The sequence below is a fragment of the Mesoplodon densirostris genome, chromosome 7 (genome assembly GCF_025265405.1).
Source record: "Mesoplodon densirostris isolate mMesDen1 chromosome 7, mMesDen1 primary haplotype, whole genome shotgun sequence".
Lineage (NCBI taxonomy): Eukaryota > Metazoa > Chordata > Mammalia > Artiodactyla > Ziphiidae > Mesoplodon > Mesoplodon densirostris.
The window spans coordinates 99877824-99900441 of NC_082667.1; the positions used below are offsets into that span (position 1 = coordinate 99877824).

The 22618-nt window shown below is 37.7% G+C and overlaps 1 protein-coding gene across 3 annotated transcripts in view; it reads left to right on the forward strand.

The window, feature by feature from the left end:
- Nucleotides 1-22618, forward strand: part of CWF19L2 (CWF19 like cell cycle control factor 2) — a 208105-nt gene that overhangs the window by 150243 nt on the left and 35244 nt on the right. Inside the window, exons 17-19 of one of the 3 annotated variants that reach the window (XM_060104502.1) lie at nt 189-290; nt 3041-3170; nt 5837-8907. In XM_060104502.1, the coding sequence (XP_059960485.1) occupies nt 189-290; nt 3041-3170; nt 5837-5868 (264 nt within the window). In that variant the 3' untranslated portion in view covers nt 5869-8907. Of the gene's footprint in view, nt 1-188; nt 291-3040; nt 3727-5836; nt 8908-22618 lie in introns of those variants that run through there. The other 2 variants (XM_060104503.1, XM_060104504.1) reach the window with 2 other exon arrangements.

A 22618-nucleotide genomic window follows, 5' to 3' on the forward strand; every position in this document is an offset into this window, starting at 1 on the left:
GCACTATCTAGCTGAAAGACTACCAAATGAAATGTTTTATTTAAGAAGTTAAGTTATTGTTTAAATACCTATAGAACTGGAAATTCAGTGTATACGTTTGTCTTGAGGGATGCTTAAGTAGGAAGAGGGATTAAGCATAACTTTCTGATTTCATGCTGTATTCATGTGTGATTTATCTGTTTATTTAGGTACCCAGAGGCTTTCCTTACTTCTCTGTGAATTTTGGCCTCCAGGGAGGGTTTGCCCATGTCATTGAAGATCAACACAAATTCCCTCATTACTTTGGAAAGGTATGCTCACAAATTTAGTAAAATACCAGAGTTCAGCAATTTTGTAACACTTTTCTTTTGAAGGGAAATCAAAACTTTGGGCACAATATATAGTGAAGTTGGTTATTACTGTTCCACCCAAGTTTTAGAGGGAGTACCCAGAAACTGTTAATAAGTATATCCCAGAATATTTATAACAGGAATATTACTTTGTAACCAAACATTTGTTGACAGTGTCAATGGTGACTATAATGCTTTCCTGTGGAGTCAGCCAGGCTTGTGCTGAGAGGGATGATAACTGATAATGATGATAACCCACTCATTGAGGATTTACAGTGAGCCTGGTGCTGTTCTGAGCACTCATTTAATGCTCACAATAACTCTATTATGTAGATACTTTTATACTTTCATTTTATAGATGATGAAACTGAGCTACAGAGAGGCTATATAACTTCCCCATGGTCATGTGCTAATACGTGACAGAAACAAGGGGTGCATAAGCTCATGGTTGAACTAGAGAACAAATGATCTCACATCTTCATTTATAATTAAGAACGATATAGTCCGAGAAGAATGTGTCACTCATTTCACACAGATAGTTTCTGGACAGATACTAGAGTGTAGATCTTTCATTTTTTGCTAGTGGGTTCTTTCCGTTACTACAGATTGCCTTCTAGGGGTATAGTCCTTAAATTTAAGGTCTACTGAGTATTTGGGAAGTATGTAAGTTAGTATCAGGGACTAGAATGAAATTAGTGAAGCCATTGAAGCAATCAAAAGAAGTCTAGGCAGTAACAGCTCTAGAAGTGACCTTTCAATCTAGTGTAACTCAGGCCTTTCTCTCTAAATTAGAGGAGCCTAGATGAAGTCTGTCCATGGTTCCCTGTCTTCCTCCCCACTTTCATCTCCTGTGTAAGATCATTTTCTAAAAAGAATAGTGACATGTAAAAGGTTTGGACTCAAAACTTTTTATGCTGTTATCCTTAAAGGTTAACTAGAGGCCTAAAATCACATTCATCTATGAACTGTTGAGATATGTTACAGAAACTTGTCTGAGAATTTTTCAGAATATCTTTTCCCACAGTTAACTAGAAAGAAATTTGTTTTCATTGCTCTGAAAAATTCTGTTGTTATACAACAGAGCTTTATAACTCAAAGCTTTATGACTCTGCATTTATTTCTTTCAAAAAAAGAATACTTAATTCTAGTGAAAATGAAGTAAAATATCAATTTTTTAACTTGCATAAATTTAATTGGGAGATCGCCCCCCCAAAATATTATGCATGTACTATGGTTTTTATGATACTGTTTTAATGTTAAAAGGAAAGCTTCTTTAGTTAGCATTACATCATTGATCCGTTTTCCCCAAAATCTGCTTTCCAAGAAACAGCCTATGAGACCAAAACTCCCTTCAGCCTGCAGTTGTTTAGAGAGCAAGAAGGGTTGGTCTCTTTCCATTAACATCTGCTTCAGAAACAGAACAAGAATCAGTCCTTATATGGTACACATGAGACAAAACTTGATGCTTTGTAGACAGTTCTAGATCAATTTATAAGCTAGGCTTTCTTAAACTACATTGCTAGTGATTGGCTGGTGCCAAGAAACTCTTGCATTAAATCTAAATGTGCCCTCTTTTTAAACTATGTCTCTCTTAACCCCTTTATTTCCCTTTCCCACTGAAAAGAGGTTTCCTTTTCCATGAAGCTTTTCCTGATTTATCCAACAATTAGAATCTTCTTTCTTTTAGAGTTTCCATGTAGTCTGCTTTGACATTTGCCTTATTCTGCTTTATAACTCCCACCACAGCTCTACATTCTGTTATGAGCTTTCTGAAGACAGAGAAATGTATTTTAGTTATCTCCGTATCCCCTACAATATTTGGCACTTGCTTGTACATAGTAGGTCCCTTTAGTATATTTGTTAAGATGAAGAACCTATGTCTTAGAATGATTATGTCCCAGGTCTTACCACACAATCCTGTAGACCTAGACTGAATATACAGAACTCAACCGTTAGCCCAAGATTTTCTGTATTACTGTACTTCCCTTCCTCGAAGCATAAATCTCCCCCATGTCTTTCTGTACGTGGATACTCACTATCATAAATTTGATTAATTTCTGTAGCTGATAGCACAGGAAGAGGATCATGAAGGAAATGATCTGCAATAATAAGCAGACAGTCAGAAATCCATTCCTTTCAGGGCTTGGGAAGTGACTTTTTAAATGAAGGTGATTTATAATTTTTAATTCTTGGTTTGCTTAGATTAGTACTAAAATATGATTTTGTTTCCTGAAAAAAGATCTACAGCTAATAGTAGAAGAAACTGGCTTTTAACTATACTGGGTAGTAGAGAGAACATTAGCCTGAGATTCAACTGTAGTTGAACAACCAAGTTAATAATTGCTACGTGTTGATCAACTTTTTCTTCAAACTTTTACCAGAGCAGCTAATAAGGACCAAATTAGTTAAATTTCATTTTCTCTTCCTCCCCTTTGCTGCTGTCTGATAGATGTGCTAACAAGCAGCAAAATAGACAAATTGTTTGACAGGAGACACAGCTAGGACCCCTAGAATCACAGGGTTTGCATAGTTAGAACTAAATGAAAAGAAGGTTTATTTTTAACTTGAAACTAATACCTATGTAAAATTTGAGCATCCTCACAGAGAACTACTTAATGTTATATTTAGTAACAGAATAAATAGAAATAGTTTCATTCCTGTTTTTAGTATTTATACATGCACGTGTTTGTATTTTTCTCATTCTTTGAAAGGAAATCATTGGTGGGATGCTGGATGTGGAACCAAGACTTTGGAGGAAAGGGATCCGAGAAAGCTTTGAGGATCAGAGGAAGAAAGTACTGCAGTTTGCTCAGTGGTGGAAACCATTTGACTTCACCAAAAGTAAAAAATGTTGAGACATACCTTTCATTTTTTTATTTCCTCTTCAGATTTCTTTCAGTTTTATTTCCATTGCATCTAACTAAACAACTGATCATCAGGTAATAGGAAGAGAGTCATGATCTGGGTTTATGACAACTGCATCACTGGATTGTGTCAGTTTCCTTCCCCACCTGCTCCTGTGGACTTCATTGTAGTAACTGTGGAGCAAGACCAGTTATGTTGTGTGACCTGTTCATGTCCTGTTCTGTACCTATGTCTTGGTATTCTGAACTATTAACACATAGAAAGACTTTTCTGAAGGATTATCTAGGAAGTATAGCAAATCATTGCTTCAGAGGGAAGCGGGTCTTCTTCAAGTTTAAGTCTGCTGACTAGCTTCTTTTGCATTTTTTAAACTAAGAGTTGGCATATTTAGTAATAATTGAAATTTCTTTTCACAGCATTTTATAGAAGCTCTTAATTTTCTACCAATAGCATATACATTACTACTGTTCTTTTAATTAAAGGAAAAAAGAATGTCCCAAAAGTAATTAAGAATTAAATAAGGTATATAACATATTCATGATTTGTTTTTATTTCTGCATTTTTAAATAATGTCTTTGAATTTTGGTGATTTTAAAAGTAATTGTTCCAAAAATTACAGTTTACATTTGTTTGGGGTTTGTATGAAAGTTAAAAATTTTAGCCAAATCATCATTTTGGGGTTGTATTGATTATTACAAAATCTTAAGTAATGTGAGTATTTTTAGTGTCAGGAACACATTCTGTTGTCCCATTTGATCTGAGGTTCTTCATTTTCCTTTATTCTTACACTTGGTGTGAAGAGAAAAACCCTATACATATAAAATATGGCCATGGTCTCTAAGAGTGTTCCTACTTTATTTTTTATATGGAAGATATTTTTGTAGTAACCCTTTTTCAAAGATGTTGATTTTTTTGGAGCAGAACCTTGACATTTTGTCATGAAATGTTGAATACTTAGAATCAATGTGACACGTGCTCTAGAGTAACTCCTAACTCGGCGTAGTTATTTTTAATATTGACATCTCATTTCTTTAGTATCTTGAAAAAAGAGAAATGTTTATGTTCTATCTGCAGTTTTAAAATTTTAATAAAAGTTGGAAGTTTAATGGTTTCAGATTCTCAATATTTGAAAATTGGATTTAAGTTATTATCACATTGATACTTGATAGTATTTTATTTATTGCTGTTTTCAGACTCTTTTGGCCTTGCTGCAAAGTCACAGAGGAATCTTTAACATTCATTTATTCAATCAGTGAGTTAACAAACATTTGTTTGCAGGGCATTTTGTTGCATACTGGTAGTTCAAAAATAAAAAAAATACTTCCTATACCTTAAATTATTTCATAGTTTAGTGGTGCAAGAGACATGTTCAAAAATAATTGCAGCACAATATAAGTTCTAATGCAAGATATGTGCCAAGTGTATTCAAGTACAGTGCTAAAGGACTATTTACACCTCCTCTGTCTTCATTCTTAGCTGATGAATCTTGCTTCCTGTTTTACTGAGAAAATAGAACTAAATAGAAGGGAGTTTCTACCACATCTAATTAATATACCTGCATCTGTACGCATGTACTCTGCTTCTCCTTTTGATAACTGTAGGTAAATTATTTTGTTCTTACCTAGAGCTAGTCAACTCATTTATATACTACTAGATTTCATCCTTTTTCACCTACTCAAATGCCTCTACCCTCTGAATTATTAGATTTTTTCCTCTCTATAAGATTATTTCAATTAGCATACAAAAGCTTTTATAATATATCAACAACAAGCCCTGGCATCATACTGCCACCCCTAGCCATTTCTCTTCTCCAGTTGAGCAAAATTCATTTTAAAAAAGTCTGTTTCCTTTCCTTCCATCTTCTTCCTGTTCTCAGTAGTTAGACTTCATTCTCACCATTCTACTAGTTTTAGTTTTGTTTATGCTAAGGTCCTCAGTTCCTTCCACATTGCCAAATCAAATAATTTATTGTCAGTGCTCATCTTACTCTACCAGCTTCATTGGCATACTTGATCACCTCCCCTTCTTGAAACACTATTTTTACTTTGCTTCTAGAACACTGTCTCTTATTTATCCTCTTTCCTTACTGGCTGCATCCTCTCAATCTCCTTTGCTGGTTTCTCTTCTTGTCAACTTCTAAGTGTTGAAATGCCTATTCTCAAACCATAACTACTGTATTCACTCTCTCCCAAGGTAATTTTCTCAATAAAATGGTCCTAAGTACTATTTTTAAGTTGGTTCATTTACTCAGCAAATATTTGAGTGTCTTCTATATGCCAGTCACCGGTCTGTGTGCAGAGGTTACATTAGTGAAGAAAACAAAAATCCCTGTCTTTGAGGAGTTTACATTGTATCAGAGAAGACAGATAGTACACATTAGACAATAAATAAATTGTCTAGGAGATGTCAGAGGTGATAAGTACTATGGAAAAAGGAAAATAGAACAAAATAAGGAGGTTGTTTTCCAAATTTTTATTCACTTTGGACATCTTCACTGAATTCCAGAATCACATATCCAAATACCAACTTGACATCTGTTCTGTAACTGTATCGGTAGTAAGTATATATAAAATGAACTGATTTTCCTCCTGTCCTAGTTATTTATAATAATAACCATTTCATTATATCTCATGGTTTTATAGGGGAGACGTTTGGTCAGGGCTCAGCTGGATGATTTACCTCTGCTTCAAGATGTCCGGGGCCTCAGCTGGGATAGCTCAAATGTCTGGAGATGACTGGGGTCATATGTCTGGATACTCTGTTCTTCATACAGTGTATGCTGAAGCTGGAATAGTGGAAATGGTTCCTTTACTCACATGTGTGGTGCCTATAGTGGAATGAATGGAACAGCTGGGGATGGGCTGATAATACTCTTTTCTCCTATGGTAATTTCAGGGTAGTTGGACCTGCTATATGGCTTCTGGATTCCTCCAGAGCAATCATTCCAAAAGACAGTTGCGAGAGATAAGAGGTAGAAGGTGCCAATCTTCTAGAGTCTGGTACAGCTTAACTTTTGCTGTGTTCTTTTTATGATAAAGTTGTCACAGAGCCCACCTACATTCAAGAAGAGGGGTCATAACCCTATCTCTCAGTGGTAGTAGTGTCAAATAATTTGTGGTCATCTTTAATCTACCACAGTCCATCCTCTGGCCACAAACTTATACTCCTCCTATGTGAAAAACATATTCAAATCCACCCAGGAGAGTCCCATTCCAGTAGGGCATTAGGCTTAGACTCAAAATTCAGGATCCCATCTAAATCAGGCCCAGATGGAGATGAGGTTACTCAGGTGCTTCAATCTGAAGACCTGTGAACTTAGACAAATTATCTGTACCCCTTACACACACACACACACACACACACACACACACACACACTATCAAACATACAGTAGTAAGAGAAGTATATAGTTACTGCAGTAGAAACATTCATTGAAAAAGATGGAAAACTTGATGCACATTTTAGTCACTGTTCACTAGTAATTCTAAAATTAAGTCAAGCATATGTTGCCAGTTGCTTGATTAGGGCCCCAGTCCTGCTTCTTTTTTTTTTTTTTTTTTTCCAGTCCTGCTTCTTGAGAATGATTCCATTGGGCTCTTTGCTCTGCCCTTTGCACTCTTGGTTCAACGCTCAGTCAGCCTTTGTTTTTCATAAGAAATAACTCAAGACTTACACTTCCAGCTAAGACAAAGTAACCGCATTATCTTCTTGTTCAAAACAACTGAAAAATAGACAACATATATGAAAGGATGGTTCTTAAGACATGGGATATCAGGCAAGAAAGTATGATGAGCCCTGAGAGATGGGGGGAAAGTGAGATAAACCCTGTATTACCCTATCTTATTGCTGTGAGAGTTTCCACCTTGTGGTACAAGTTGGGAGAATCCAGGCAGAGCCCGTTGAACTAACTGAGTTGAGGAAGTAGAACTGTGAGTCTGGGGAGACTAAGACAACAGGACTGGTTACTAGAGAAGAGATTGCTACACAGAGAATTCTAGAGATCTTCAGAGGGTCCCCTTCTAGTATCTGTACAGTGACTAATTGTATGCATGTGAGGAAACTACCCAAGGCCAGGAAAAGATTGATCTACCCAAGATGATTAGAGGGAACCTTTCTTGATAGCTAGAATGGAAAATTTCAAGACTGACTAGGAATTGGGTAGAGTACACAGATGGTAATTGCAGTGTAGAATAATTATTCCAACACTTAGCACTGATCTAGTCTTGACAGACATCTTAAAAGCAAGAGGCAAAAGGCTCAAACTGTTTCCAAGTAACTGCACCTCAGAACAGAGCTTAAAAGTATGTATAGGAATAAAAATATATCCAGTAGTCACAATATAAAATTGAAAGTGTCTGGCATCCAGTCAAAAATTACAAGGCATGCAAAGAAAGCAGCTACATGGATAAATATATAAGATTTTTTTCTTATTCTCTAGATTTCTTTAAAAGATATTTTCCTTCTATAAACAAAAATCGTATGATGTTTATAACATATGTAAAAGCAAAATAAATGACAATAATAGCACAAGGGTGGGAAAGGGAGAAGTGAAAGTACAGGATATTGTACTATATTTGAAGCAGTATAACATAACTTGACTGTAGGCTGTGATAAAGATATGTAATTAAAGTAGATCCTAAGATAAAAAAACAAGCAAATAAAGATTTATAGCAAAAACCCAACAAAGAGGATAAAATGAAACATAAAATAATAATCTAAATGAAGGCAGAAAAAGAACAGGGAAACAAAGTATAGGTGGGATAAAGAGAAAACAAATAACAAGATGATAGATTTAAACCTAAACATTATATTAATAATATCCTTTTTATTGCCATATAGAAAATTACAACTTAAGCAGCTTAAAGCAACAAATCTTTAATATCTCAGCTTCTGTAGGTCAGGAGTTCAGGCACAGCTTGACTGGGTCCTCTCTACTTAGGATCTCACCAGGCCAAGGTGTCAGCTAGAACAGAGTTTTCACCTGGAGACTGAACTCAGAAAAGATTCACTTCCACACTCACATGGTTCTTTGCAGCATTCAGTTCCTTGCAGCTAGAACTGAAAACTTCAGTTGGTTAATGGCTGTTGGCCAGAAGGTGCTCTGTGCTTCTCTAGGCATCAGCAATTTCTTACCACATGTGGTTCTCTAACGTGGCCTATTGCTTCCTCACCACCAGCAACAGAGAGGGAGATTCCAGAAAGATGGCAGCTGAACTCTTACATAATACGCAAAATCACATACATCTGTTCCCATATACTGTTGGTTAGAGGCATGTCACAGGTCCTGGATCCCCACACTCAAGGGGATGCAATCACAAGGTTGTAAACACCAGGAATGGAACATAATGGAGGCCACCCTAAGAGTTTGTCCACCAAAAATATGCCATTTCACATTTTAAGAAACTTTCTTAAAACTTTCTTCTTTCATTTTTCCCACCTTGCCCTTTGTTTCTCTACATTTTATTTCTGTGTCTATTAGAATCTACAGAATGCATTGTTATTTTTGCTCTAAACACCTCTAACTCTATTTTAAAGCAACTTTTTAATGAGGAAAAAAATTATATATACTCAAGTATTGCAATTTCCAGTACTCTGCATTCCTTTTAGTTGATCCAAATTCACATTTGGTGTCACCTTAGTAAATGGACATAAAGTCAGTTTGATTTTTTTAGCCTTGTCCTGTGTACCTGTTGTTCCTAATTTATTTATTGATTCTGTAGCAATGTTTGTTTGTTCTTTGGTTTCTCATTTTTTATAGTTACGCAGTCTTCCTAATTCTATTTTTTAAATCATCTTGTTTTTTGAGCTTTTGTTTATTGCATTTAGATTTTCATCAAGTTGCTCAAGAAGCACTTTATGGAAATTTATTTTGTGTGTTTTCTTCTAGTCATGCTCTTTGTAGTTTGCATGCATTGTTTCAATTCATTTATACATTTATTCTTTACTCCTTTTTCTTTTTTTTTGCCATGGTGTGTTTACAGAGTTGCCAGAATGTTTCTTTTCATCTTGTTCATGCTTGGAGGTCTGTGTTGTACATTCTATCAGCAATAAAATGGCTTGGCTTTCTTCATACTTTCTAACTTGAACCAATTTGTTTTCCAGTCAGCACTGTAGTTTGAGGCCTGGATAGTTCCTATTCTATCTACTTTTTCGTAGCCTGAGGGAATTGTGGGGAAGGGTGGAGAGTGGAGGTGTGATTGAGATGTTTTGCTAGAATTGCTGAGCTCTGTAAGTCTCTCTGTGAGATAGTAAATATTGTGTATCATCATTCATATTGCCTAGTAGAAATCTTTCCATTCCCATTGGGAAAGATATGTGGGTTTTAAATTATTTCCCAACTCAGTGTTTAGCACTGGAGCATTCACTTCAAAAAGTCATCTCCGTTGTGCACTTTTTCATAAGTTAGCCCATTTCTCTCCAGCCTTTTCCAGTATTTCCTCAATGACAAAATGGAGGCAAATAAGAGGGAAAAGATAAGGGTAATGACTGAGTTTGTTTCTTTTCATAATTTGGGGTATTGGGTATTAGTGACAATTCTGAAAAGTTAATACTCATTGAGGTTTTCCTTAATTTATGAATTTAATTCATTTATTCTTAATTCTTTTATTGATCAATATTTTTCTGCTTTTTTAACTACATGTCATAGATTCTGATATAAAGTGTTTTCATTATTAGAAAATTTTACTTTCAATTCAAATTTCTCATTTGATCCAAGGATTATTTAAAATAAGGTTTATTAATTTCAATAGAAGATCATTTTTGCTTTTTGGATTTGTTAGTAATTTCTAGTACTACATTGTGATCAGATATTTTTTGTTAATATTTCTACTTTACGGAACTTTGTGGCCTCATATATGATTACTTTTTATGAATAGTTTATATGTACTTTAGATGGTATACAGTCTACTATCAGCATGTCAAGTTTGATTTATAGTCATAGAGTCTACGTTATGTTGTGTAGGTCTTCTATATACATAGTCATTTTTTGTACTTATTTTGTCCTGTGCTTTGTTTTGTTTGTTAACGTCTTCTACTATTAGTGCAGTTCTGTCTTTGTCTTCCTGCACCTTCTGGTTACAGTGTTATTTGGCACAAGATAACTATTATCTTTATTGTGAATTGTGGCTCTTAGCATTAAAAGAGAGCTTTCTTTGTCACAATTTTCCTTTTTTGGCCTAGATTATACTTTGCCTGGTACCCTTATTTTCTTATTGTTTTCATTTACCTAGCATTCCATTGTCCATCCCATTATTTTTAACCTTCTTAAATAACTTTGTTTCTTACATGTGTCATACTGTTGGTTCTTGCTTTGAGAGCCAGATTGGAAGCACTTTTCCTTTAATAGATGTGTCAAACCCATTTATATTTATTAATATGACTGAATGTTTGGTCTCAAGTCTTTCAGAAAATTTTATAATTATTACATTTACTCTGTTTATTTCTCCATGTAATGTACATTATTTGCTATTTTGTTAAAAACTTTGTTGATATTTAGGAAGGTTTGAATTTTTGTTCTAGTGGTTACCAATTTACTTATACTTTATCCTCATTGTCATTAAATGCTTACTTTCTGATTTATCAGGTTTTTAAAACCCTTAATTCACACCTATTGCCTATATAGCATACAGCAATCAATGAGCTTATTCTACTTTCTTCTTTATGTTCCATTTTTTAGTTATCTTATTTCTACCTGGTCACACATAAAATGTTTATATATTGGTTTTGCATTGTCATCCCTATTACTCATTTGTCATAAAACTTCTATTAAATATGATAAATTCTCAGTGTCATTTTAATTTGTTTATTGGCTGAAGTTTTCTCAAGTCATCTCTTGCTTGAATGAAGCTCATTCATTACTAGATTCCTCATTAGTGGCTCATCTGTACACAATTATCTAAGTTCTTATGTTTAAGGATGTTTTTCTATAGTACTGATACTTGAAGGATGGCTTAGCTGAATATAAAATCCTTGATTCACACTTGTTCAGTTTTCTGAAAATTCTTTTCCATTGTTGCCTTGCCATATACATGTGTGTGTGTGTGTGTGTGTGTGTGTGTGTGTGTATGATTTTGAGAAGACTGATGCCAGTCTAATTCTCTTGCCTTTACAGTTTATTTGATCATGTAGCCTGTAATCCTTGAGGTTTTTTTTTTTTAATTTCAAGTCTAAATAGTTTTACCAGGATATGTCTCAGAGTTGACATTCTAGGTTTACTTTTCCAGTTACCTTGAGATCCCTTTCAAAATGTAAATTCACATCTTTTTTATTTGTGATTAAGTTTTTATAATTATAGTTTTAAGTATTAATTCTGTTACATTGTTTTTATTTTCTTCTTCAGAGACTCCAATTATACATGTGTTATTTCTCCTTTGTCCACCATTTCACTCTTTCTAACCCTGTTTCCTTTCTCATATTGCTTGTTATTTTGCATTTCTTCTTTGCCTCTTAAATTTTCATTTAGTCTGTTCTCTATGGGCACCTTGTAATTTAATCTTAATTTATGTTATGATTTTGCCTTATCTTCCATTTCTTTCTTGAATTTAATCATCTCAATTATGCCAGTTATTTTTGCCTATTTCTGTTGTTTTTTTGTTTGTTTTTTTGAATTTTCAAGTCAGGTTGCTTTTTATATACCCAAATGCTATTTGAGTGTTTTAATTCAGTTTGCTCTGTTTTGTTACAGTTTTCTATGATTGTTGTTTTGGCAGAGTTTGGTTGAATCCTTGCTTGATTGAATCTGCCAATGTGGAACCACAGATATGGAGGAACCACAGATATGGAGGGCCGACTCTAAATTATATTCTTACATTTTCAACTGTATGGTGGGTTGGCATACCCCTAACCTCCATGTTGCTCAAGGGTCAACTGTAATTTGAGGTTTGGATATATCCTATCTTTTCCTCAGGTTGAGGGTATGATTTTTGTATAAATTTGTTCTTCTTGTTCTTTATTGTTTCTGGTGGATATGGGGAGACAAAGATGTAGGTAGCTACCATTCTTCTTTATTACCTGGAGGTTCTCTCTTGTTCACTCTTAAATCCACCTCAGTGAGGCCTCCAAAGCTGTTTATTTTTGGAAGCTACAATAGTAATGTTGATCCAGTTGCCCAATTCAAAGCAAATTAACCAAAAAGACTATTTCAGTCTTTATCTTAGTTACGTTCTCTATAAGACAGAACATTGTTGAACATTACATGAAACTCTTTTTACTTTATTGGTGGCCCTGTCTCTGTTTTCTTATTCCTCTTTGTTTTTTATTAATATAGTTTCTGGTTCATTTTTCTTTGTACACCCCTGAAATGAGTTCTTTATCTAAATACCCCATAAGATACTTCAGAATCAACATAGCCAAAATAAAACATACTTTACTCATTTCCAAAATTTTTCTTCCTCCAGTAGATCCAGTTTCGGTGAATGAATCTAACCATAACCAAGTAAGCCACACCCCAAATTTGAGTCATCTTTTGTGCCTTCCACATTCAATGACCAATTGTGTCCTGAACAATACACTTTTTTAACATCTCTCAAATATCCTCCTTATTCCCTATGGTATGGCATCGCTTCAGACTTCTGTCATCTCTCTTCTGAATTGCTGTATTAGCCTAACTATTGTTTCCCTTTCAGTTTTGCTTTTTTCTTTCAATATCAGAATTATTTCTTTAAAAAATCATGTCATGCCTCTTCAGTGGTTCTTTTTTGCTTAAATGATAAAATCCAAACAACACAGCATGGGAGAAATTATTTTCATAATATGAGTTCATCCTACCTTTCTATTGTCCCTTCTTCCCTCTCATGCTCATCTCACTTCTTCTCCTAGTCAATGAAAATCATAGTGAACAACTTTAATTCCCCTAACATATCATGCTGGTTTAGCCTCTTTACCTCTGTTCATGGTGTTTCACTTGGACTACTTCCCACCCTCTTTCTACAACATACACACTTGGCGGATATCTACTAATTTTGAGGACATTGTTCAGCCCAGATATTAACCTTAATGGAGATTTTTACTGACAGTGTTGAATTGATCGCTTTCTCTTTCTGTCCCAGTTGTAAAAGGCACATTCTGATGTAGCACCTATGAGATATTATTTGATTTATTTATTTACATTTCTTCCCTTTTGTAAGTTCCTAGGACAAGTACCTGAAATACAGTAGGCTCACTTTACTGGCACTTACTTAAAAGATAAGATGATAGTTTTCTAAGGCTTGCTTTGCCTCCTCCTGATCTAGGACTCTACAACTGGCATCATTGGAAAGAACTTCATATAGTATTACTGGTTAAAGTGTTCTAGAGGTTTTTGCAAGTTACACATCACTTTTCCCTGCAAAATAATTCCGTGTCTAGAAACACAAATAATTGAAGAGGAAATATCAGAACTAACAGGAAATTCAAAAGAAGCACTTACATCAAGAAACATTTGATAAAATTCAGACAATGTCATTACGTGCTAGAGGACAAGTAAATAGTCCAAGAACTATTAACATGATCTTTAAGAAATTTTGCTGGAAATGATATGACTGGTAAGAGATTAATATCCAAAATATATAAACAACTCATATAACTCAATATTTAAAAAAAACAATCCAATTTAAAAATGGACAGAAGACCTGAATAGACATTTTCTCAAAAAAGACACATAGATGGCCAACAGACATGTGAAAAGATGCTCAGCATCCCTAATCAGCAGAGAAATGCAAATCAACACCAAAAGCACAATGACATCACCTAACACCTGTCAGAATGGCTATAATCAAAAAGAAAATAACAAATTTTGGCAAGGATGTGGAGAAAAGAGTACTTTTATACACTGTTGGTAGGAATGTAAATTGGTGCAGCCACTATGGAAAACAGTATGGAGGATCCTCAAAAAACTAAAAATAGAACTACCATATGACCCAGCATTTCCACTCCTGGGTATATATCTGAAGAAAATGAAAACATTAAAAAGATACATGCACCCCAATATTCGTAGCAGCATTATTTACAATAGCCAAGATATGGAAGTAACCTAAGTGTCCATCAACAGATGAATGGTTAAAGAATATGTATATATATATGCAGTGGAATACTACTCAGCCTTAAAAAAAAGAATGAAATTTTGCCATTTGCAACAACAGGAATGGACTTAGAGGGTATTATGCTTAGTGAAATAAGTCAGAGAAAGACAAATACTTTGTGATGTCACTTACATGTATAATCTAAAAAACTAGTGAATATATCAGAAAAGATATGCAGGAGAGACTTCAAGATGGCGGAGGAGTAAGACGTGGAGATCGCCTTACTCTCCACAAATACATCAGAAATATATCTACATGTGTGGAACAACTCCTACAGAACACCTACTGAATGCTGGCAGAAGACCTCAGACTTCCCAAAACGCAAGAAACTCCCCACATACCTGGGTAGGGCAAAAGAGAAAAAAAAAAAAAAACAGGCAAAAGAATAGGGTCAGGACCTGCACCAGTGGGAGGGAGCTGTGAAGGAGGAAAGGTTTCCACACACTAGGAAGCCCCTTCTCGGGCGGAGACTGTGGGGGTCGGAGGGGGAAGCTTCTTAGCCACGGAGGAGAGCGCAGCCGCAGGGGTGTGGAGGGCAAAGCGGAGAGATTCCGCACAGAGGATCGGTGTCGACCAGCACTCACCAGCCTGAGAGGCTTGTCTGCTCACCCGCCAGGGAGAGTGGAGGCTGGGAGCTGAGGCTCCAGCTTCGGAGGTCAGATCCCAGGGATAGAACTAGGGTTGGCCGCGTGAACACAACCTGAAGGGGGCTAGTGCGCCACAGCTAGCCGGGAGGGAGTGCGGGAAAGTCTGGACCTGCCAAAGAGGCAAGAGACCATTGTTTAGGGGGTGTGCGAGGAGAGGGGATTCAGAGCACCGCTAAACGAGCTCCAGAGATGGGCGCGAGCCGCGGCTATCAGCGCAGACAGCAGAGACGGGCATGAAAGGCGAAGGCTGCTGTCGCAGCCACCAAGAAGCCTGTGTGCATGCACAGGTCACCATCCATACCTCCCCTCCCAGGAACCTGTGCAGCCCGCCACTGCTAGGGTCCCGTGATCCAGGGACAACTTCCCCGGGAGAACACACGGTGCGCCTCAGGCTGTTGCAACGTCACATCAGCCTCTGCCGCCACAGGCTCGCCCCGCATTCCGTACCCCTCCCTCGCCCTGGCCTGAGTGAGCCAGAGGCCCCTAATCAGCTGCTCCTTTAACCCCGTCCTGTCTGAGCAAAGAACAGATGCCCTCAGGTGACCTACATGCAGGGGCGGGGCCAAATCCAAAGCTGAACCCCAGAAGCTGTGTGAACAAAGAAGAGAAAGGGAAATTTCTCCCAGCAGCCTCAGGAGCAATGAGGAGTTTATTTTTGTATATGGTGTGAGAAAATGTTCTAGTTTCACTGCTTCTCATTGCTATTAAGGTTTATTAACATGACTTTATGACAAAGGAAGTTTCCAGCACAATTGGTTTAAATATCTGTACTCCAGGTACATAAATACTAAGATGGCTGGCAGACATACAAAAGCTGCAATGGTGTTTTTTCTTAGAAAGCCAGGTTTGAGACTAATCCTACTGAAAAATGAGACATTGTCATCATAGTTGTTAATATTTAGTGAGCACACTCTATGTGTCCATGTCCTATACTAAACATTTTTCATACATTATCTCACTTAATTTTCACAATACCAAATTAGGTAGATACTCTAAATGCCTCTGTTTAATGTCCCTATTCTGCACATGAAAGAACTAAGGCCTGGAGAGGATATGCAATTCAAAGCATGCCAAGGCTAGCACATTGCCCATCTCCAGGGGACCCACATCCTAGCCTAAGAGATCCCTCGGAGGTGAGCAGTTCACACTTTGCACAGTTTTCACATGCTGATAACATGCAAGACAAACACTGCGGACATCCATATATTTCTGACTCCAGAGACTGCTAAATAGACTTGGAGCTGTGGGCCCAGCTGGAAGGAACAAGTATAATGTTTAATACTGGAAGACAAAAAAGTGACTCCTGTTAACAGGTCTCAAACTGGAATCTGAAGGGAACGTGTATTATCCCAGGATCTTCTGATCTGAGAGTGAAAATAATCACCACCATTTTTCTATGATGCAGGCAGCTAGTAAGTATTCAAACATTTTATAACAGCCTTCAAAGCTGTAATCCAGACAAGGACTCTAATCTAGGTATAAATGTTATAATAAGTTCCTTTAATAAATTCTGAGTTCATGACAAACCTGATTTATGCTTAATTCTATAGGATTATTAAGGGAAAAGTCTAGAGAATCTCCCATGTTGTTTTCTTAACAATGACACACATTGAGATTGTTAATTTACATACTTTATTTCAGTATTTTTAGTATGTTTCTATTGAACCTTAAGTTGACTGGAAACATGCAATGAGTGTGTTCTTTTTTTTTTTTTTGCTGTACGCGGGCCTCTCACTGCTGTGGCCTCTCCCGTTGCGGAGCACAGGCTCCGGACACACAGGCTCCGCGGCCATGGCTCGCGGGCCCAGCCGCTCCGCGGCATGTGGGATCTTCCGGGATCGGGGCACGAACCCGTGTCCCCTGCATCGGCAGGCGGACTCTCAACCACTGCGCCACCAGGGAAGCCCGAGTGTGTTCTTATAATTTATTCCATTCCATTTCCTGATTAGCTGTCTAAATCTTTAGTCTTTTGACTTTCACATTAAACAAAATAGTCTACACATGGCTATAACAGCATTCATTGTCTTTCAAAGCTAAGAATAGACAATAAATACTCTGGCATTTTAATTAGCCGCTTCTCTTTCAGCAACAATCTAGCAAAACTGAATAATGGATGACAGATTGATGTGACTTCAGACATCCCCATCCCTCTAATTGCATCACAATAGACAACACAGGAATGTAGGATGAGACCAATGTTGTTCACCTTTTATTTTTCCTTAAACTGTACCTTGCTATTCTTTGTCTACAGCTATTCCAGTTCACTCAATGGCTTTCTATCCTTTCAGCAGTACAATGATGCCTGCCATCTTAATACATAGTTATTCTCTAAAACATTGCTATTAGAAGATGATATGAGATAATAACAGTACAGTTTTCCCAGCCTCTCCCTCTCTCTTCTTTGTCTCCTACACCTGACAGCTGGGTGCTCAGGTTACTGGGTCTGGGCTGCCCACCCAGGAACCTGGGACCAGGTGACACTACTGTCTCTCAGAGTATGGAGCTGAATAGAGAAATTCACAGGCTGCCACCTTGGTCAACCTCTGTCAAATCTGGGTAGACCATTCCAATTGGGTTGTTGATCCAAGAAGGCTAAGCAGAGAGGGAGAATCTAGGTGGGAAACAGTAGGTTGAAAAAACAAAGAAACCAGGTAAATGCTAGAGAATTTGAAGCAAATGTGTGGGCTAGATCCAGGAATTACTGAAACCTTGCTGTGATAGGGTTATACTACAATGACAGGCAAGACGTGATTCCTATCCTCAGAAGAGCTCAGATAACAACTACAATATAGGGTGATGTGTTAGAACAGAAGTTTGCACAGGTACTGTAAAGGAAATGAAACTACTTGAGGTAGTGAGGCAGGAGACAGGTGGGCTCCAGGTTAGGCATTCACAACTGGCCTCCTGTTTACATTTCTTGGGGCAGGAAAAAGGTGCGCTTCATGCCCGACACTTAAAACTAGCTTCCTGTTTGCGTTTCCTGAGACAGGAGATCGGTGGGCTCCAGGTTAGGCATTTCCAATCAGCCTCCTTTTTGCTCTTTAAAATAGGAATAACAACAGAAACAGGGTAAATAGCCAGGCTTTGTCTCCTGAGGACACTTTAAGATAACAGTCCTGGCAGGGACAGAGAGTGGCTAAACCCTGTTTGAGTAAAGGATCAAGAAGTCACATATTTCCCTTCCTTAGGGCAAGGGAGACACTACACATGCACAGAAATTCTCTTCGGGGGTCAAAAGGCAGGGGACACTAGGCCATAATGAGTCTTGCCATTCCCCACCTCCCCCAGACACCCGTGCACTGAAATCCATCTTGGCTGAGGGGTGCATTCGCACCTAAGGGAAGGCCCTGAGACAAATTAGCCAGGGGGGCGAAGCAAGACAATTGGCGAGAGGGGAGACAAAGACCCAGAAACTGCCCCCTTATAAATGATTTAAACTTCCCAAAGGCATGACTCTTGCTGAGTTTGCCTGTTTGTCTTTCCCATGTACTCTGCTTTTCCAATAAATGCTTTACTTTTCTCTTTACCTTCCAAATCCTCATCAGAATTTTCTTGTCAAGGCAGGCAAGGACTGGGGATTTAGGCTCTAGCTGCTGGCCTTCATGGTCTAGCGGTTAGGACTCCTGGTTTTCACCCAGGTGACCAGGGTTCGAATCCTGTTCAGGGAACTAAGGTCACACTTCCAGCTGCTGCTCACTGCAAGCTACTGCCACTGCTGTGTGCATCCAAAATCAGTAGATGGGGGCAGGAGGAAGGTCAGCAACCCTGTAACAGGGAAGAAGAGTGGGAACTGAGCCTAGAAGAGTAAATGGGATTAAAATAAGGGAGAACACTCCAGAAAGAGAAAACCTAGTGCAAATTCGCCAAGTTGTCATATAGCAAATGGAGAAAACAAAGATTTTAGAATGGCTGTAACCCAGGGTGAGAATGGAGGAGATCCAAGAACTGATACCAGTGAGGTGGGAAGGGGTCAGGGCATAAAGGGACATCTATTCTATGCTCACAATTTAGGACTTTGTCTGTGGGTAATGGGGATCATTAAAGATTTTAAGGTAGCGTACAGAGATTAGCAGATTTGTTATTTAGGAAGACCACTTTGGCACTCATGTAGAAGATGCCTTAGAAAGACCTGACATAAGAAAAGGGAGATTAATTTATAGGCATTTGCAATATAGTCTATTCAAGATATGAAAAGGAGCAATGAAATTAGAACATTTTCTTACACCATAAATAAACTCAAAATGGATTAAAGACCAGAAACCATAAAATAACTAGAAGACATACATAGGCAGAACACTCTTTGACATAAATTGTAGCAATATATATTTTTTAATCTGTCTCCTAAGGGAAAGGAAACAAAAGCAAAAATAAACAAATGGGACCTAATTAAAAGCTTTGGCACAACAATGGAAACCACTGACAAAACGACAGCCTACAGAATGGGAGAAAACATTTGCAAATGATATTTTGGGTAATATCCAAAAAATATAAACAACTCAATATCAAAAAAAAGGTAATTTTAAAATGGAGAGAACAACTGAATAGACATATTTCCAAAGAGGAAATGAAGATGGCCAACAGGCATATGAAAAGATGCTCAACATCACCAATCATCAGGGAAATGCAAATCAAAACCGAAACCACCATGGGACATCACCTCACACCTTTAGAATGGCTATGAGCAAAAAGACCACAAATAACAAATGTTGGTGATGACGTGGAGAAAAGGGAGCCCTTGTACACTGTTGTTAGGGATGTAAATTGATGCAGCCACTATGGAAAACAGTATGGAGTTTCCTCAAAAAACTAAAAATAGAACTACACATGATTCAGCCATTCCATTCCTGGGTATATGTCCAAAGAAAACACTAATTCGAAAAGATATATGCACCCCAATGTTCATAGCAGCATTATTTACAGTAGCCAAGATACGGAAGCAACCTAAGTGTCCATCAACAGATGAATGGATAAAGATGTGGTATAAACATATACAATGGAATGTCTCTCAGCCATTAAGAAGAATGAAATGTTGCCATTTGCAACAACATGAATGGACCTGGAGGGTATTATACTTAGTGAAACAAGTCAGATGGAGAAAGACAAATACAAATACTGTATAATGTATGTATCATTTATATATGGAACCTAAAAAATAAAATGAATGAATATAACAACACAAAAATCTTCATTCTGCAATAGGGGAGTAAATAAATTATGATTAATAAAATAGTTATAAGTAGTCTTTAAAGACATCAGAAATATAATAATATTATTAATAATAATATAACTTTACAGTTTTAAAAGTACACAAAATAAGAATAAGCTGATCTCTCCCACATTAAAAGATGTGTACATATTACATATTTACACAGTAAAAAGATTAAAAGGAAAAAATGAATAGGGATGATTCCTAGATATTTTTGAAATGTCTCAACTAAGACTTTTTTTTTTTTTTTTTTTTTTTTGTGGTACTTGGGCCTCTCACTGTTGTGGCCTCTCCCGTTGCGGAACACAGGCTCCGGACACGCAGGCCCAGCGGCCATGGCTCACGGGCCCAGCCGCTCCACGGCATGCGGGATCCTCCCAGACCTGGGCACGAACCCGCGTCCCCTGCATCGGCAGGCGGACTCTCAACCACTGAGCCACCAGGGAGGCCCTCAACTAAGACATTTTTGAAAACCAAAAGTAACTAAAATGTTATGGGACCTAGTGAAGAGGAAAAATGGGTTTGACATAGTTTCATTGGGTGCTACGTGTTATGAAAAAAGTTTTCTTTTTTTTTTTTATTCCAACAATTGAGACTCCTCAATAAACTTGTTGTGCCATTTGGCATCCATCTCTATGGGAAGCCACTCTGATTCTCAGTGGAAAGCCACTATTCCCTAGCTCATTTTAAAAACAATTGCTAATGGGTGACAAGTTCTGTTTTTCAGGGGACAGTCTTAAAAGGATATTCACTAGCAGTTGATACTTAATGTGAGTGCTTTCTAATGTAACTTCATTCAAAGCTAATTTTGTTTAATGAACCTGGGAAAGCTGTAATGAAGCAACACATTCCTGTAGCACAGAAATATTATATTTCCTCTAGTGTAGAAACAGTATAGAACCAGGACACTTAAGCACATTCAGCAAAGACATGGGGGAAAACGTGGCTGCAGTTGGGTTACAGCCAGTAAAGTTTGTCTGCCCATCTAACTTCAGTATAGGGAAAAGTTAACAGTTTCAAGAATTATGAATTTTGGGGAACTAAAGTTAGGCAGATGGAGCTGGAGTTGAAAGCTATGATGTGATACCTTTCCTTCTCCCTCTCCTCCCCTAACCTGTCTAGATCCCATCTCTTTTCTTTATTAAGCTATCTCTTCTTATTTATTCAATCTGTCATCCTTCAATTAAAAACAATATTCGTTTCTTTTGCTTAAAGGAACAATAATAGGTAGCCTATTAAGGCAGAAATTATACAGGGTGCTTATTGAAAAAGGTTCTTCAAATACCCAGGGTGGAGACTACAAGTCACTTGAAACAGGAAGTGTCAGTTGGCTGCCTCAACTTACTTATGCAAATTTAATCCAACTAGACCACGTTGAGAGTGTCCTTCAGTTCTGTATGCTTAGAAGGAGTTGGTCATCTTGTCTTAGGAGGTGGCTGTAAGAAGGTCTTATAGAATTTGGAGTGGCTGAAGAAAATGCATTAGTTCTGAGGAAGAAAGGCAATGACTCCAATTATTGGTGCTGCAATTAGGGTCACTCTGTCACAGTGCTCATTGTTACTGGGCCTAGCTTGTCCTTGGGCTATGGCTGTGAGGGTCACCTCTGAACCCAAGCATGAGTCCCACTGCAGCTGTGCCAGGCTCAGACCTGACATCACTGTGGGGGAGAAGCCCATGGATCTACACGGGTTTTTGTTTGAGTTGAACTGAGAAAGTTACAAGGAGAAAGCAGCTTTATTCTTTCACACTACTGCCTTTAACCAAGATTTATTGCAGCTTTCTTTACTTCTGGATGAAGTCTTGAGCAAACCCCATAGCTTTATGAAGTTATTTTCAGGTATTAATGAATAATTCCATTTTTCAGATATTAAAAGTTCAGGCCAGTGTAATCTATAACCTTCAGCCTCTCATCTAATTCATAGTTTCTCCCCACTCCCCACCGCAAGCTAAGCCTGTCTAGATTGGTAAACCTGCATTGGAAAGGAGATAGTGGTGATGCTTTAATTATGTCCTCCCCTTGCTTGATTTGCTAAGTTGCCTCTGGCTCAATCACAGTTGGAGCAGGAGAGAACAGAGAGAAAAATAGCAAAGCAAAGCAAAACAAAACAAAACAAAACAAAACCCTTATTTGTGACCTGGTATTGGTCCCTCTGGGGGTGTCAGGTGTTCCAAAGCTGATCTTTTTCTGATAAGATAGGTCTGGGGGATCTTCAGAGAACCCCATTACTAGGAGCTCTTTTTTCCATAGTTCTCCAATACAGGTACTGCCCCCTTTGAATTTCTGCAGTCTACCCCATGCAGAACCCTTTTTGGGAGTCACTCAGCCCACCAAGATGGTCCTCTGGGCTGGTTTTTTTTTCAAAATGACCAAGACCCTCCTATTTTCTGGAAGATCTACCTCTGGGGAGGTACTGTGGAATTCTGGGATCACAGGCCATTCCTGAAGCCGCCCTTGTTCTTTGCTTTGTCACCATAGACTGCTCCAGCCAGCTTCTCACATTTAGAATAGCGTAT